Source organism: Dendrobates tinctorius, unplaced genomic scaffold, assembly GCF_039654945.1.
Source record: "Dendrobates tinctorius isolate UK_male_01 unplaced genomic scaffold, ASM3965494v1 ptg000039l, whole genome shotgun sequence".
NCBI lineage: Eukaryota > Metazoa > Chordata > Amphibia > Anura > Dendrobatidae > Dendrobates > Dendrobates tinctorius.
The window spans coordinates 32681151-32700016 of record NW_027361707.1 but is presented as its reverse complement, the minus strand read 5'-3'; the positions used below and the strand labels follow the sequence as shown (position 1 = coordinate 32700016).

General features: G+C 45.8%; 1 protein-coding gene across 2 annotated transcripts in view; it reads right to left on the bottom strand.

Annotated features, from left to right (window-relative positions):
• The window catches only part of CC2D2A (coiled-coil and C2 domain containing 2A), a 177837-nt gene extending 159795 nt beyond the window's left edge, over positions 1 to 18042 (bottom strand). For both annotated transcript variants that reach the window (XM_073574599.1, XM_073574600.1), the window contains exon 1: positions 17814 to 18042. In XM_073574599.1, the coding sequence (XP_073430700.1) occupies positions 17814 to 17855 (42 nt within the window). In that variant the 5' untranslated portion in view covers positions 17856 to 18042. The remainder of the gene's footprint in view (positions 1 to 17813) is intronic.
• Positions 18043 to 18866: the final 824 nt, after the last annotated feature.

Here is an 18866-nt window from a genome sequence, read left to right as displayed (position 1 = left end):
ACATGACAACAGCTCTGTTTTAAAGCACCACTCCAGCGTTTTTGGTTTTTGCAGTGTTGGAGTGGTGCTACTAATCTAAGGTCTCTGGCTGCAGTCTGGCGTCTTCACCAGCACAGCTCTGATCCCGCAGCACCATCTTGTGATTGCAACTTCTGACTGGCCAGAAGTATCGATCACAAGCTCCCAATGTAAGAGGCAGAAAGAGGATCTCATAGGCTTGTATTGAAGAGTGACCTCTGGCTCTCTCACTAGAGGCATCCGGCAAGTCACAAACTGCTGGAGATCGATGGGAGCGGCAGTGATACAAGGAGAAGATGGCAACAGGCGAGTATAAGACTAGGGGCAGAGAATTTAAGGATTAGAAGCACCACTTCAGCACTACAATAAAAAAAAAAAATCAATGTGTGTGCATGAGACTTCTGAAAACTCATACTTTGTTGGTACTGTAAAACGCAGCAGAAAGTTCCAAAAAAAAAAAAAAAAACTGCTGAACACCTTGTGACATTCAGAAGGGAGAATTATGGGACTCCTAGAACTAGAACACCCGGTATGTTATGTGCATGCATTTCATACAGAGGCATAAAGTTTATGGATGGCAATGCAAAATACCATATCTAACATTTTGTACTGTGCACCATAATAGTGGGGTCTTCTTATGAAGCAGAGGGGGTCTTTGCTCTCCTTCAGGCACTGGTATGACTGCAGACTGAGCCACGGCCCTGACATTCATGCCTACAGAAGCACTGGTAATATTACCGCACCAGTTTAGAGCTCTGCATAAGAGGCACAGAGCACAGAATTGCACAAGTCATAGCCGTGAAGGTAAAACCACACTTCTAGTTTGGTAAGTGTTTGTGTAATGACGCCCATGTATGTATCCTATGCCTTGACCGTAATAAACCAAGCACAATAAACGTCTAACCAACTGATTTCAGAGGACAAATACTCTGCCTAGTCGTCTGCATCAGACCAAGAATTACATATATTTTCATGAACACTTTCCAATGCTTGGAGAATAAGCTGTAAAATTCCTCAGGAATTTCATCATCTAGAAAAGCACTGCAGACCTATAATCTTCCCCGAGCTCTGGCTGAGGTCACCCCACCACCATACACTGGGCTGATAAGGCTTCTTAAAAACATGGACTCAGTTAGAAACGTATGACACATATCACACATAAAAACAAAGACCGCTGTGATAAAACTGAGAAAGTCAATAACAGTAATCTCTGGGATAGAACTTCATGTCTGTCCAAATATATTATGTAATAAAAGATATTTTCTAATATTATTGTAACACTTCTGCAGTTAAATCCGCTGGTGATCAGCTGATCTCACGCATCGGCTAGATAAACCTAGTGATCGGCTGGAATCCTTGAGGATGAACATTTCTCCTACAGCGGCCACTACAGGTGAAACGTGGCATTACATGGCATCCATAAAAATGGGTAGTAAATAGTGATGAGCAAAAGTGAGTTATCCAAACATTTTTTTTTTTCACTTGCAGAAAATAGTCTAAATTACCTAAGTGTTCTGGATGAGATTTTCATCAGTGTCAATTTTCAAGATAAAAGTTGCAGTTTTTTTTTTTCAGCATATGAGAAGGCTTTTCAATTTTCTTTCAGAACAACCATGAAAATCGGATAGGACGCAGATAGCACACTATCAATGTGCAAACTGTGGAGCTCTATTAAGGGCTTGGGAGGGTTATATTTAACAATTAGGCAACCCTCACTAACAAGTCCTAAAACGTACGGTAACTTTTATTATGGATTAAAATCGTGGGGTAAAACTAAACCTGAAACGTTCTGTCCCTACTTTGCCTAATATAATGTTGAGGTGCCAAATATCACTTAGTGACACCCCGGTGTGTCAACATTATAGGGCAAATAGGCCAGTTTTTCCTAGAGCACATGTCCTTCCAACATGTTTCACCGCAGATTCGGCTTCATCAGGGGATGGGACAATAGCTAAAAAGAGTACTGATAGCACACGGATGGCATCTGAACGTTGTCAGATTTTTTCAAGAACCCATAGACTTGTATTTGGAGTCTGATCCTAGTCTAGGACCAAAAACAGACAAGTCTCCATCTTTTTTTTTCATGTGGACAACTACAGCCACACAAAAAAAAAAATCTGATATGTGAATAGCCACAGAAACTACAGGATAATGGGTATGAGGTCTATCCATAAATATCTCAGGTAGACCTTGTATGAGAATCACGGATGTTTGAGTCCTTAGGACTGTGTCACACCAGTGGATTTTATACGTCCATCATACGGATTCACAGTACAGACGTATAATGACACAGTATGGAGGAGAATTGCACACATATTTGATCAGTTCTTCCCCACTTTTTTTTTTTTCATGGCTATTTTTTTCTATTTGTCAGAGACAGGTGGATGCGAAAACTGATCAAACGTACATGAATACGGTATTCCCTCCCTCAAGTTTATTATGGCGTATTCCATTTGTAAAATGGATCAAAAAAGAACATGCTACATTTTAAAAAACAGATGTGAAAAAAAAACATCCATGTGAACAGCCCTATTGGCTTACATTAGTACTGTAAGCCAATCCGTAAACCCTTAACCCCTTCACTACTCAGCGATTTTCCCATTTTTTTTTCCGTTTTTTCCTCCCCTTCTTCCAAGAGCCATAACTTTTTTTTTATTCTCAGGCCAAATACAGGCTTGTTTTTTGCGGAACGAGTTGTACTTTTTAATGACACCATTCATTTTAACATATAGTGTACTGGAAAAGGGGAAATGCGTTGAAATTGCAATTCCACAATTGATTTTGGGGTATTTTAATTACCATGTTCACTGTATTGTAAAACTTGGGCTATACAAAGCAGTGCTTCAGCAATCAACTGTGGGGAAAGAATCAAAGGCAGGGACACTAATTTTGACGTACATGTACGTCAAAGTTAGTGAAAGGAGTTTAACTAATATCCTGTTGAAGTACCCTTAGACCGGGTTCACACTTGCGAGTGTGATGCGAGAAACTCGCGCAACGCTCTAGCATCAATACCCGGCACTGCCGCCGGCACTCGGACCGGAGTGTGCGGCTGCATGTATTGCATCTGCAGACTCCGGTCCGAGTGCCGGCGGCAGTGCCGGGTATTGATATGAGTTTCTTGCATCACACTCGCAAGTTGGACCCCGGCCTTAGACTGTATGACTGCATTCAGCCTTTTATGCCGGGGTCAGACTTGCTATAAACTCACACGATTCTCGCATCTCAATATCCAGCACTGCCGTCGGAACTCGGATCGGAGCGCTCAGCTGCATAGAAATACTTGCACTCGCACACTCCAGTCACATCTCCGGGTATTGAGATGCGAGACTCGTGCGAGTTTCTCGCAAGTCTGACCCCAGCCTTAGGGTAGGAGTCTATTAGCAAGGCACATCTAAAATTTGCAGTCTTTGCCCCTCTTCCTTGCAGTAGCTCCAAATTAGTCAGATTATGAGTACATGTCCCGTGTACAGCGCCCTCTTCAGATCACCTACAGACTTTCAATTGACTTCAGGCCTAGGCTCTGGCTGGGACTTTCCAACACTTTGATCTTCTCTTGGAGAAGCCATTCTTAATTTGATTTGGAGGTATGATTCGGTTCGCTATCATGCTGAAAGGTGAAATTCCTCATCATCTTTTTAGCAAAGGACTGAAAGTTTTGATACAAAATTTACTGAGGTTTGTAACTGTTCATTATGGCCTCAAATATTGAAAAAAGGGCCAGTTCCAGGTAACAAAAAACAGCTCCAAAACATAATTCTGCCTCCATCATGCTGCACCATGGATATGGTGTTCTTTTGGTGATGTGCAGTGTTGGCTTTGTGTTAAACATACCGTTTGGAATTATGGCAAAAAATTTCAACCTTGGTCTCATAAGACCATAACACATATTCCCATATGCTTTTGGGAGACTTAATGTAGGATTTGGCAAAACATATCTGGACATTTTTGTGTAAGAAAAGACTTGCCAATGTATCCCTCAGACCAAACATATGAAGAACAGGGTAGATTGTTGTCAAGTGTAGTACACAACCAGTACTTAGAAATTCATGCAGTTCCTTTTATGGTGCTGCAGGCCTTTTGGCATTGTCACAGACCAATTTTCTTTTTGTTTTTTATTAATTTTTGAGGGATGTCCAGTCCTAGGTAATGTCACTGTTGCGGCAAATTTTAGCCACTTCTTGATCACTGTCTTCCCAGTATGCCATGGTATATCCAATACCTTTGATGTGAGGCAGCGAGCGGTGACGAACTCCAGTAACCTAACTGATGTCCGTTCTTCACAGTGTCTCCTGGATACTGAGTGGTCGCACTTTATGTGATCGCTCGGCAAATTATCCAGATGTAGCTAAGTTAGGCTTGTCGCAGGAGAAATAATAATCTTTATTTTTTATATAAATTCCCTATCAGTATGTCTTTGGAATGTGGGAGGAAACCGGAGAACCCGGAGGAAGCCCACGCAAACACGGGGAGAACATACAAACTCCTTGCAGATGTTGTCCTTGGTGGGATTCGAACCCAGGACCTCAGCGCTGAAGGCTGCAGTGCTATTCACTGAGCCACCACTTATTGGCGGACAGGTGAGGATTTGTTTTTTTTATTTTCCTTTGGATACAAAGGCCCGTTTCACACATCAGTTTTACACCATCCGTCAAAATCCGCCGTTTTGCAAAAAAAAAACGGATCCACCATTTTTCTTGGCGGATCCGTTTTTTCTTCCCCATTGACTTACATTATCGGCGGATTTTGACTGATGGTTGTCCGTCCCATCCGTATTTCTGCGGATCAGCCAAAATTTTGGCGTCTGCTGACATCACAGGACGGATAATGCAACTTTTTTTGGCGGCCGGATCCGCATTTTTGCCTTTCGCCACAGATTTAACCCTAAATCAAGTGTGGCTGCTGGACAAAAATCTCTCTCCTCACTGCGTGAATGCCGATATCCCAAACGACATTGCGGCGACCCGACATCTTCATCACGACCATTTGCCGCGGACATTCCCGCGATAGCCCGCCCTCTTCTTCGCGGACATTCCCGCGATAGCCCGCCCTCTTCTTCGCGGACATTCCCGCGATAGCCCGGCACATTCCCGCGATAGCCCGCCCTCTTCTTCGCGGACATTCCCGCGATAGCCCGGCCTCTTCCTCCTATAGCTTGCCCTCTTCTTCGCGGACATTCCCGCGATAGCCCGGCCTCTTCCTCCTATAGCCCGGCCTCTTCTTCGCGGACATTCCCGCGACAGCCCGGCCTCTTCTTCACGGACATCGGAAGTATTTTTATTTCAGCGTGGTTCCTTTAACTTTCCCTCATCGGCGGATCCCGGCGCACCAACGGTCCGGTGGCTCCCGTTGGTGTTTCCACGGCTAATGATCCGTTCTCCGCCTTTTTGGCGGATGACTACTGACACAAAAAACTTAAGTGTGAAACAGGCCTAATAAATGGGTAAAAGAGGGTTAGGGAGTTTTTATTTCAAATAAAGGACTTTACTGTGTGTTTGTTTTTATTAAATTTGACTATGAGGTTAGTAATGAGTGTATATCACAGACGGGGGGGCTGACATCAACCCCGATATTATCACCCCACTTGCCACTGCACATGGGAAGAGAGGAGGCTAAGCACCAGAATTGGGACATCTAATGGATGCACCATTTTTGGGGCAGCTGAGGGCTGATGTTCTTAGTCTTGGATTTGCCTCAATATCCATTGCCCCTTGTTAGACTATTAATATCCGCACGCAGCTGTCTGCCTAGCCTTTGCTGGTTTTTAATAATGGGGGGCCCCCACCTCATTTTTGGGGGAGTTACCCCTTGTTAATAACCACTAATGGCTAAGTACACAGCTGTGAGCTGACAGTAAAGTCCTGGCAATCTCCATGTTCATTACCCCTTTCCCAGACTATAAACATCAGGCCCCAGCTGTCTGATTTCCCTCAGCTGATTAAGAAAATTATGGGGGGACCCCACGGCATTTTATTTAATTAGCTAAAAACATGTATAGTAAGCTGCATGCGCACTGCACATATATTTCAATTACATCTATGACATCTATTATCTTTCTATATCTGTATATAACATTGTTTTATTAGTAAACTAGGTTGAAACGACAGAATTACTGTACGTAAAAATTTATGTTAACCCCTTTACCCCAAAGGGTGGTTTGCATGTTAATGATTGGGCCAATTTTTACTATTCTGACCACTGTCACTTTATGATGTAAAAACTCTGGAATGCTTCCATGGATCCCGGTGATTCTGACATTGTTTTCTCGTGAACGATTGTATTTCATGTTAGTGATAAAATTTAATTCATATAACTTGTGTTTATTTGTGAAAAAAAACAGAAATTTGGCGAAATTTTTGAAAATTTTGATTTTTTTATGCCCTTAAATCACAGAGATATGGCACACGAAAAACTTAATAAGTAACAATTCCCACATGTTTACTTTACATCAGCACAATTTTGGCTGGAATTGAGATCGGGCGCCATGTCACGTGTGGAGAGCCCCTGATGTGCCTAAACTGTGGAAACCCCCAAGTGACCTCATTTTGGAAACTAGACCCCCCAAGGAACTTATCTAGATGTGTGGTGAGCACTTTGAACCCCCAAGTGCTTCACAGAAGTTTATAACGCATAGCCATAAAAAAAAAATCATTTTTTTCCACAAAAATATTTTTGCCCCCATTTTTTTTATTTTCCCAAGGGTAACACGAGAAATTGGACCCCAAAAGTACAATTTGTCCTGAATAGGCTGATACCCCATATGTGGGGGTAAAGCACTGTTTGGGCGCATAGCAGAGCTTGAAAGGGAAGGAGCACCGTTTGACTTTTTAAACGCAGAATTGGCTGGAATTGAGATTAGACGCCATGTTGCGTTTGGAGAGCCCCTGATGTGCCTAAACAGTGGAAACCCCCCCAATTATAACTCCAACCCTAACCCCAACACACCCCTAACCCTAATCTCAGCCCTAACCCTAGCCCTAACTGTTAGACGTCGGGTTTCGGTCATTGCACAGCAGGAATCCCGAGCCTTGCATTCAGCAGTCTCTCATTCCTCTCCGGCCGCACAGGAGGCTGCTCAGCAGACTCGTCGATCCAGGCGCTCTGCTCAGACCAGCTCTGTAGGTTTAGTTGCTGCTACCACCTCTGGTCCAGCTATAGCAACGCAGGCTGGTCAGTACCGAGCTACTCCAGGGACTAAGTCCTCCTTTCGGTCGACTGAGCATGCCCGTGGGACGATCTCTGATTGGAGATCGGAGGTCACATGCTCAGGTCCTTCTCCAGCTCGGATTGGACCATCAGGAAAGTCAGGTAGGTCCCAGAAGGACGCTGCTATAAAAGAGTCGCATGGCCGCACGGCCATGCGCTAGTATAGACAAAGATTAGACCATGTGGAGTGAGTGTTGTATGCATGTATGAATGTCACTGGTGAAAGACTCATTGGAAACCCCTACCCTTGGTACGCATGTGTTGTGCAGCCTAGCCTGCTAGCGCCCAGGTCTAGGTGTAGGTAGAGGCTGAGTCAGAGACTAGAATCAGTGTCCACCGCTGGCTCTACACGCCATGGTGCACGTGCTCGACACTTCTCCAAGGTCAGCGTCTATAGTGGTGCCCGCAGGTGCGACACCATGTGCTCAGAAGGTCTAGAGGGACTCTGAACCTGTGTCCTTGGGGCATAGTTCCGTGACCACATTCTGAGCGCCCCCTTGCCGAGCTCTGTGATTGCTAACAGACTCCAGCATTTAAGTTTCGCGGTACTGCAGCTCTGTGACGTAACAGAGACCGCTCCTGTTCACAACGGGTGACGTTAACCCGTGTATGACCTTTGTATACCGCTATATACATCCGCCATTACTAAGCAGCAGTTTACCACCTCTAATAAGCATAAATGACAACACACAGGGCTGAAACAGCATAACATCACGTGTCACTAATTAGTTGATACAGCAAGTGATCAAAACACCTATATCAGCCCATAATAGATCAGTGCAGGACACACTGCAAGTATATATAAGCAAGAGAGAAAAAACCAGTGCATAGACGTCCAAAAGTAGAATGAAAAATCACAAATCGTTTATTAAAGACACAGGTTTAAAATGGCACGAAGGTAAAAAGAGTGACACAAAGGAGGCAGAGCGAGAAGGTGCACAGTGAATAAAAAACTCCTATCCAGATTCTTATAGTATAACCACTGGTAGCGAAAGTAATTATGTCTAGTTACAAAATATGTATAATTACAGCAGATAAGTAGTCAAAAAGACAAAACAAATAGCAGGCCAGTTAATAGATTAGGGGTACAATCCCCAACTGATCAGCTAAAAGACAAAGCCAGATTACTCAGACCAAGAGTGCTAAACACATACCAGGGAGGAGGAGAACACTGGACACCACACTCTGCAAAAAGGACATTTTTTCAGTAAAATTGAACAGGGCATGGTGGATCACCTTAGTCCTGAGCAACAGCTGAGTGTGTTACAGGCCTGCAACACTGCTTACAGCTATGCAGCAGAATCGAGAATGTGCAGCAGTCAGTGGTGTCATTTCCAACAGTTCCACCGCTGACTCGCTTCACCACACTACCGACTTCTGCTGCATACCTCTGCATGGCCACCTGCATTCCCAGCGAAGCCGGACACCACTACACCACCTCAAGTCTGAGTGCTGCTGGGCACTCCTCCGCCACCACCACAGCACCACCAGCTTGGAGCCAAACCACCAGAGAACCTGCTTGGGCCACAGACACCACCACTCCTCAAGCAACGGAGCACCGCCACCAATACTCCTCAAGCAACGGAGCACCGCCACCAATACTCCTCAAGCAACGGAGCACCGCCACCAATACTCCTCAAGCAACGGAGCACCGCCACCAATACTCCTCAAGCAACGGAGCACCGCCACCAATACTCCTCAAGCAACGGAGCACCGCCACCAATACTCCTCAAGCAAAGGAGCACCGCCACCAATACTCCTCAAGCAACGGAGCACCGCCACCAATACTCCTCAAGCAACGGAGCACCGCCACCAATACTCCTCAAGCAACGGAGCACCGCCACCAATACTCCTCAAGCAACGGAGCACCGCCACCAATACTCCTCAAGCAAAGGAGCACCGCCACCAATACTCCTCAAGCAAAGGAGCACCGCCACCAATACTCCTCAAGCAAAGGAGCACCGCCACCAATACTCCTCAAGCAAAGGAGCACCGCCACCAATACTCCTCAAGCAAAGGAGCACCGCCACCAATACTCCTCAAGCAAAGGAGCACCGCCACCAATACTCCTCATCAAAGGAGCACCGCCACCAATACTCCTCATCAAAGGAGCACCGCCACCAATACTCCTCCTCGGAATCCCCCAAGAATTTTGGCTGAGATCCATCCCAGACAGGCAGCCTCCTGCTCGGAGCACCGACCCAACTTTCTCCCCTTCTAGGAGCACCGCCACTTCTAGCAGCACCGCCACCAGCACCACAGAGCAGCAAAGGGGTGATACGCATTCCCTATTTTACAGGGCAACGACACAGTCCACCATCACCAGGCGGTCGACCAAAGTAAGGCGGTCACAGGCTGCAAGTCGATCCGGGCAGGATATTCCGGCGCCAAAGAAAAAACTTAGTTCGTCCATCCACCCTTTCCTCCTAATGTGTCTCAACCTGCCTCCATGTCCATTCCAGAGCTCCCTTCCCCAAGTACTTTCGTCGCCCCTTCTCCTAGAACCCCTTCCTCAACCTCCAGTCGTTCCTCGTCTCTCCACACACCCAAAGTATCCCAATCTGTCCCCAAACGTCATTCCTAATAAAAAAGTGTTTTTTATTTTTTGTTACAAAATAAATGTGCAATTGTGCTTTCAAAATATTTGGATTGGTTACTGTGTCAATCGCCGACTACACACACTGCGCCACACTTAGCGTTTTTGCCATCAGATATCTCCATTACTGAGACATGTTTCTTGTGTCAGTCTTGGAGATATGTGTTGTCAACGAAACAAATCTACATGACTTGTCTTTTCAACAACAGTCTCTACATTCTTGTAATATTGCACAGACTGGATCCAGCAGAGTTCCACAACTCTACGGTAGTCCTCAAGATACACCATCAGATCATGTTGTATGGAATCCTCTTTTTTTTTAGGCTCTTGTGAAGCAGTTAGCAACGGAGCTATGGATTTCATTACAACATGATCTGTTGGTGGACCTTGAGGAGTGGAGTTGGGGAACCCTGCTGGATCCAGTCTGTGCAATATTACTAGAATGTAGAGACTGCTGTGGAAAAGACAACTCATATAGATATGTGTTGTCCAAAAAACAAAACCAATCTACATGACTTGTCTTTTTCACAGCAGTCTCTACATTCTTTTAATATTGCACAGACTGGATCCAGCAGGGTTCCCCAACTCCAGCCCTCAAGGTCCACCAACAGATCATGCTGTATGGAATCCTCTTTTTTTTGGGCTCTTGTGAAACCGTTATCAGTGGAGATATGTATTTGATTACAACATGATCAGTTGGTGGACCGTGAGGAGTGGAGTTGGGGAACTCTACTGGATAGGATACAGTCTGTGCAATATTACAAGAATGTAGAGACTGCTGTGAAAAAGACAAGTCATGTAGATTGGTTTCGTTGACAACACATATCTCCTTGACTGACGCAAGATACATCAGTAATGGAGATATCTGGTGTATGGCACACACTAAATTATGGAATGTTTCCCAGCTACAGTGTTAAAAGCCAACAAACAAATCATGTTTTTAGTAATTCCATTTGAGTTAATAAAAAAAAAAAAAAAAGAAAAAGGAAACATGATCTGTTGGTTGACATTTAGGACTACATTTTGGAAACCCTGGCATAGAGGATGGTGTTGAGTGCAAGGCATATCTATTGTTACCTTGCTTTTTTTTTCCGTATTTAACTATTAGAGAAAAGGCAAGGAACTGTAGATATACCTTGTAAATAACCACATACTCCATTACGTGTTTGTGGAAGAAACACATTACTGATGGTGAAAATAAATATACTTCCCAAATACCCTGACCTTGCATCACTATCACACCGGGGCAGGTGAATTGATTTTGAACCTGCAGCGTTGCTATAACTCTCCATATATTTTGCAGAAGAGTGTAGTGATGCTGCAGTTTAATCTGTATTGTAATGGCCATTTGTGATAAGTATTCAGCATGACACAAGGCCTGGGTATTTTACCTGACACAGTGGTATTATCTCCACCATCGCTGTTAATTGAACACACTGTAGAGATTATAAAGGTAATAATACAACTTGTGTGTGTATGTCACCTACTCAGGAGTATTAGTGAATTCATGATGCACAAAACACAGCATCATAAATTCACGGATACACCAGGCTACTTGCTAATGGTATTGGGAGTGTAAAAACAGAGAATGCACTCAGTTACAGGCAGCAAAACAGTTTTTTTTTTTATTAACATACCAACAACATGCAATAAAATAATTTTACACCATTTGCTCTTGCCATTCCACCGGTCCTACATCTGAGTTGAAGTAGGCCGCAAATTGGTCCCTCATTTGGCCAACTTCAACGGATGACCCAAGAGGGTGCTGAGTAAATTCAGGCAATGGATTAGGAGCAACATCATCAAGATCTAAGTTCGGGTGCTCTCGAGAAATTACAAAATTATGTAGAATGACACAGGCCTTGACCACCTCATCCACTGTTTCCAGTTTCAGATTAATAGCTGTGCCAAGAATGTGCCATCTAGATACAAGTATACCAAATGCACACTCTACTGTTCTCCTGGCCCTGGTGAGTCTGTAATTATAAATTCTTTTGTGGAGGTCCAAGTCCCGGCTGGAGTAGGGTTTGAGCAGGTTTTGGCACATCTGGAACGCTTCATCACCAACCATTACAAATGGCTGTTGCGGACCTTCGGTGTTGGGAAGAGGCCGTGGCATGGGGAAATTGAAGTTGTTGCCATACAACCTCCTGCCCATGTCAGAGTTCTTAAAAGCCTGGGAGTCATTCCCACGGCCAAATGCCCCAATGTCCACTGCAATAAGCATACAGTCTGCATCCGCAATGGCCATGAGTACAGTAGAAAAGTACTTTTTGTAGTTATAGAACTCAGAGCCAGTTCTTTTCGGCTTGATAATCCGGATGTGTTTCCCATCCACCGCTCCCAAACAGTTAGGGAAATTGCAGACAGTCCAGAATCTGTCGGCGATTTCCAACCACTCTTCTGTGGTTGGCATGGGCATGAATTCGGGACAGAGAACGTTCCACAAAGCCCGGCAGGTGTCCGCTACAATTCCAGACAACGTGGAGATTCCAATCCGGTACTAGAAGTGCAGTGATGAGAGGGTCTCTCCAGTAGCCAGGAATATGTGACACAAATAAAACAAAAAAAAAAAAATAATATTTGTGTATACGTAATTTTTTTACACACGTTAAATTAAAAAAAAAAAAAAAAAATCTGCAGCCTTTGGTTCAATACATGGCATCCAAAAATTATGGCAGCCTTTATTTAACGACATGACAGAACTGTAATTCTGCCAGATTTGGAAGAGTACATGTCCCAACCAAGAAAAATCAGCAGGCATTGGTTTACCAAAACTACGTACCTTAAGGTGACCAGGAGCCGTTCCTCAGGAGTAATCGCACGCCGGAGCTGCGTGTCCTGTCTCCGGATGACTTCTTTTACCAGAGCAAGCAAATAGTGAAAGGTTTCTTGGGTCATCCGGGTATAATCCGTAAATTTCTCCGGGTTTGCCTGGAGCTCGCTGTAGAGGGTGTGGTACGCTCCACGGCTCGCCCAGAGTTCCATAATGGGATGTATCCACATACGCAGCTGCTGCCGTCTTCGCTGCCTCTCTCTCTCCCCCCTCTGTTCATGGCAAGCAACGGCATAAGCCTGAGCCATCCTCATGTCCAGATCCAAGTCAAAGCTCTTCCAGTGCAGATCCATGTTCTCAAGTCAGATGCAAGCAAATGTGAAGAATTCAGCTGTAAACAGGGGCTATATAAAGAATTTCAATAAGACACGCCCACTGCTGTCCCATTGGTGGAGTGTGTTGCAAGAATTTTTCAAGGATTTTTTCTCCAGTTTATTGCGCAAAAATGCAAACGCATAAAAACGCTGCAATTTTTTGTAGTTATGCGCACAATAATGCTCAAGAAAAACACAGCGTTTGCATGCGCTTTTGATATGCGTTTCATGTGCGCTCCAAACGCAGTGCAAAAAACGCTAGTGTGAAACTAGCCTAAGGGCATGATAACGGGGGGTTTGATTTATTATTTATAGTGGGTTTTTATGTTTGGCAGCTGTCACACGCTAAAAGAGGCTTTTTATTGTAAAAATAGTTTTTGCATCACCACATATTGAGAGCTATAATTTTTCCATATTTTGACCCACAGAGTCATGTGAGGTCTTATTTTTTGCAGGACGAGTTGGCGTTTTTATTGGTACCATTTTCGGGCACGTGAAGGACCCCAAAGGCCCCCGCGGCCATACTGGATCCGGAGGCCTGTAGGAAGGAGTCCCTGGGAGCAACGCGAACACATCGCGTTGCTCCGAGGGTCTCAGGGAGCCCCCTCCCTGCGTGATTCTTCCCTATGCCCACCGGTACACTGCAATCATATTTGATTGCAGTGTGTCAAGGGTTAATGTGCCGGGGGCGGTCTGTGACCGCCCCTGGTACATAGTGCTGGGTGTCAGCTGTGATAATCAGCTGAGACCCGGCCGCGATCAGCTGTGCTCCCCCCGTGAGCGCAGCTGATCGCGGTGACGTACTATCCCGTCCAAGGTCATACGGGCCCAGGTCCCGTGGACGGGATAGTACGTCCAATGTCAGAAAGGGGTTAAAAAAAGCATGTCATGCAGATGCTACGTGAGAAAAAAAAAAAAGGCGCATGACACTCTCCAAGTTTTCTGGCTGAGAATCTCAGCTACTTTATATACGATACTTAGATGCGAGCGTACCTTTAAGGCTGTGTGCCCACATTGCGTTTTTAAGCATTTCCGCCGCATTTTTGCTGCTGCGGAAATGCTTAAAAAACGCATTCCCATGCAATCCTATGGGACTCCGCAGTTGCTGTGCCAATGCTGCGGATTTTCCCGCTGCGGAATCGCATAAGGGTAAAATCTGCAGCATGTCCATTAATTCTGCGGAATCGCGGCGATTCCACTGCCATAGGATTGCATTCAAATGCTCACTTTACGCATGCGTAAAGTGAGCACTTCATGTGTGGATGGTACCCTGGGTCTGGAGGGGAAGGAGACTCTCCTCCATGCCCTGGGTACCATATTCCTGTAAAAAATAGAATTAAAATAAAAAATAGGGATATACTTACCCTCTGTTGGCCCCGGAATCCTCCCGGCCCTCAGCGGTGCTGACAGCAACTTCCGTTCCCAGGGATGCCTTGTGCGAATGACCTTTGATGACGTAGCGGTCTCCGGGGGCCAACAGAGGGTAAGTACCGTATTTTTCGCTTTATAAGACGCTCCGGATTATAAGACGCACCCCAAATTTTGAGGAGAAAAATAGGAAAAAAAACTTTATTTTTAATAAAATGGTGGTGCATCTTATAATCCATGCGTCTTATTGCTTTCCAGGGGTGGTGATGGAGGAGGCCGGAGTGGAACATTGCTGCTGGGATGAGGGGGTGTTTTGATGTGCAGCGTGCCGCTGCCGGTGTCTGTTACTGCCGCCGCCCTCTGTCCCCTGATGCTTGCCACCACCGCCACGCTCTGTCCCCCGATGCCTGCTTGCCACCACCGCCGCACTCTGTCCCCCAGTGCTTGCCACCACCGCCACGCTGTCCCCCGGTGCCTGCTTGCCACCACCGCCGCGCTCTCCCCCGGTTCTTACCGCCACCACCGCGCTCTGTCCCCCGGTTCTTACCGCCACGCTCCTATCCCCCGGTGTTTGCCGCCATCGCCGCGCTCTGTCCCGTTCTGAGGGTACTTGCCGCGGCACTCTGTGCCCTGATGCTGCCGCTGCGCTGTCCGCCACCGCCGCGCTCCTGTCCCCCGGTGGTTTCTTCCGCCCCACCGCCGCCGCCGCGCTCTGTCCCGTTCAGCGTGGGGGGTCTGTCGCTCCATGCCTGCTTTCTTCCTGGAAAATGGCCGCCGCGCATGCACAGACGGACATCTCGGCACTGAAATCTCGGGAGATGGTATATCCCGATTTTTAATTTTTTGTAATTATTTTTCACATTCTATCTTTAGGCAGCATCAATAGTGAAAAGTTGGTCACACTTGTCAAGCGCTATGCTTGACATTTGTGACCAACCTGTCACTTAAACTAAGGTAAGCTAAAAACACTTGCAAAACGCTTGTGTTTTGCGGGAAAACGAATTCCGCATGCGTTTTACCTTCGGCGGGGAGTTGTGGAAATGCTGCAGACAATTCCGCAGCATTTCTGCAATGTGGGCACACAGCCTAAAAGTTATAATCATGCAAAGTTGGAAATGGATAATTTTTCAAAATTATTGTCAAGTTCCTTATTTATATATAATTGTCTTATCATGTCTGTCTGTAACCGAAATCCTGCGTCGCTGATTGGTCGCGGCAGTTAGGCCGTGACCAATCAGCAACAGTCGCTTAGTCGTCGCGGCAACACGGCCGCATCGCTTATTGTACAGGCACATTACAGCCGTTAAAGGCATCACTGCTGCGTCGCTCATTACACAGGCACAGTCCTGTACATACACAATACATTGTGTAACAGCAGAACAGTCACTGCAGCTCTGGGTGTAACTGGAGTAGTACACTACATTAGGTAACAGCAGAACAGAGACTGCAGTTCTGGGTGTAACTGGAGTACAATACATTAGGTAACAGCAGAACAGTGACTGCAGCTCTGGGTGTAACTGGAGTACACTACATTAGGTAACAGCAGAACAGTGACTGCAGCTCTGGGTGTAACTGGAGTACACTACATTAGGTAACAGCAGAACAGTGACTGCAGCTCTGGGTGTAACTTGAGCACGATACATTTGGTAAGATCTTGACAGTGACTGCAGCTCTGGCTGTAACAGGAGTATAATACATTAGGTAAGAGCAGAATGGTGACTGCAGCTCTGGGAGTAACTGGTGTACAATACATTAGATAACAGAACAGTGACAGCAGCTCTGGGTGTAACTGGAGTACAATACAATAGATAACAGCAGAACAGTGACTGCAGCTCCGGGTGTAATAGGAGTATAATACACTAGATGGTGGCCCGATTCTATTGCATCGGGTATTCTAGAATCTCTGTTAAAATAAAAAATAATAAATAGTTATATACTCACGTTCCGACAGCCCCCGGACTCTGTCCCTCCTCTCACCACGCGCCCGGCATCTTCCGGTTCCAGTAATGCTTAGCGAGAAGGGCTGAAAATGACGTCACTCTCACGAGAGCGTGACGTCATCAGCGGTGTTTCGCGCAAAGCATTACTGGAACCGGAAGATGCCGGGAGCGTGGAGCGTGGGGAGAAAGAGTCCGGGGGCCGTCGGAAGGTGAGTATATAACTTTTTTTATTTTAACAGAGACTCTAGAATACCCGATGCGATAGAATCGGGCCACCATCTAGTATTTTTATAAATAAATTCTCATGTCCTTGTATAATTCCTATATAAATTTTGCCATCTCTTCTCAGTAATTGCCTGATGAAGGGGCCTTCTAAGGGCCCTTTCACACACAGCGAGCTTGCTGATTTTGTGACGCATCAGCGATCTCTCCAGCAATATCGCTGTGTGTGACGGGTATCAGCGACCGGCCCCCCTGCCGGGTATCGCTGATCGTGCATGATCGTCCTGGGCCATTTTTTGATCGTTGGTCTCCCGCTGGCCAGCGCGCATCGCTGCGTGTGGCAGCGAGAGAGCAGCGATCAGCGACACTGGGAGCTGGTTTCCAGTGTAAACATCGGGTAACTAAGAGCCACGCGGCTCTTAGTTACCCGATGTTTACGTTGGATACCAGCGTGCATGCTGGTATCTAGGGTAAACAGCGGGTATCCAAGAGCGGAGCGGCTCTTACTTACCTGATGTTTACACTGGAAACCATCTTGCTCGCTGGTCCTGATCGCTGGAGGGGCTGTCTATGACAGCTCACCAGCGATCAGACTAACGATGTCCCAGCAGCGATCCCATCCATGTCGGATCGTTGGTGGGATCGCTGGGACATTGATATGTGTAACGGGGCCTTTCTCTGCTTAGCCAATAAAGGTATCACTCCTCCTTGAATACATTTCTCAATCTTTTGTTTGGGACATAAGTATTTACATCTATTTTTCTGGCTAACACGGTACCACAATATTATTTTGTATTGTACATGGTATAAACAAATTCAAAACATATTGACCTAAAGTTACCATTATCATAGAATATAATGTGTCGGGATTAAAAAAAAAAAAAAAAAAAGTGAAAATCACTAAGATGAAACATTCGGGAATTATTGCCTCTTAAAGTGACATACATCAGGTTTAAAACTTTTTCCCCCCAAAAAAATTACTGATCTTTTAACAGAGGTGTGCAGACTACTGTATGGCTGTTAGTATGTATATGGCGGCCCTGGCATGATCCCATGATAATGGGGGGAGGCTGCAGGTACATATGGCTGCACTGACACACTCTGTACTTTCCCTACAGTTGGTTTCTATTTAGCTCCATCATAGCAACCTCCCTGCAGTATCCTGAGCCCTCCCCACAACAAGCACACTGTAACCTCTTCAGTGCTGGCACAGACTGGTAACTAGCACCTTCACTGCCACAAGACATTCAGACAGTGCCACTGAGCAGCCCCCCATACAGGCAGACACAGAGGAACAATGAACGCAGACCCACCTCCTCCACCATCATCCTCTGCTTCTCCTCCATGCCCCTCATGCTGGGGGCTCCTGTGCCAGGGATGCCAGGCTCTGCTGGGTCCTGGTGATGCCTCTTATCTTCCCATTACACCTTCCACCACCTGCACTGTCCCCTGTAGGATCAGCACTCACTCCTCACTGCCAGGAGGGAAGTACATAGTAACTGGAGGCAGCCATTGTGTGTCATCCCTCCCACTCCCAGCATCCCCTCTGTGTGATCTGGGCAGAGCTGCTTTCCTACAGGTTTTGTCATATCCTTTCAGGCACGGGCTTGCTGAGAGTTGTAGTTCCACAGTGCATCACGCAGCTTGGTTAGACCTAAGAGATGATTTCATTTAGAACAGCATTAATTCAGGGTGCTCTGAAGTTAAGAAAACTAATCGTTCTATAAAGCCACGTTCACACGGTCAGTATTTGGTCAGTTTTTTACCTCAGTATTTGTAAGCCAAAACCAGGAGTGGGAGATCCAGAAGTGGTGACGGGTTCACGTCACACGAGCCTGCCATACTCAGGCACTCCCTGCATGCTTTTTTGGGGTGTAACATGCCGGAGCGGAGACTCGAGAATCACTCATGCATCCACGACACTCGGTGCCTGAGCCCCCGATGAAAGCTGCAGCAGCGAGCGCTTGCACGCAACACTAATGACGACAACTTCAATATGATGAGCTGCTGCTGTCACATTCTGTGTCGTCCCTTTGAGTTCAAAATCCTCACTATATCCCTGGATAAAATCCACGAGGGGTGAAGTTTCCGAAATTAGGTCACTTGTGGGGGGGTTGCTACAAAATTTTGAAATTTTTTTTTTTCTATTTTCATAAATGCACGCAAATCTTATCCACCAAAATTTACCACTAACATGAAGTTCAATATGTCAGAAAAAAAAAAATCACTGGGATCGACTGTAACGTTTCAGTGTTATTACCACATAAAATGACTGGTCAGATTTCAAAAATTTTGCGTGGTCATTAACAACAAAATGAACTCGGTCACTAAGGGGTTAAACTGATACATTGCTGAGAATCAACGGG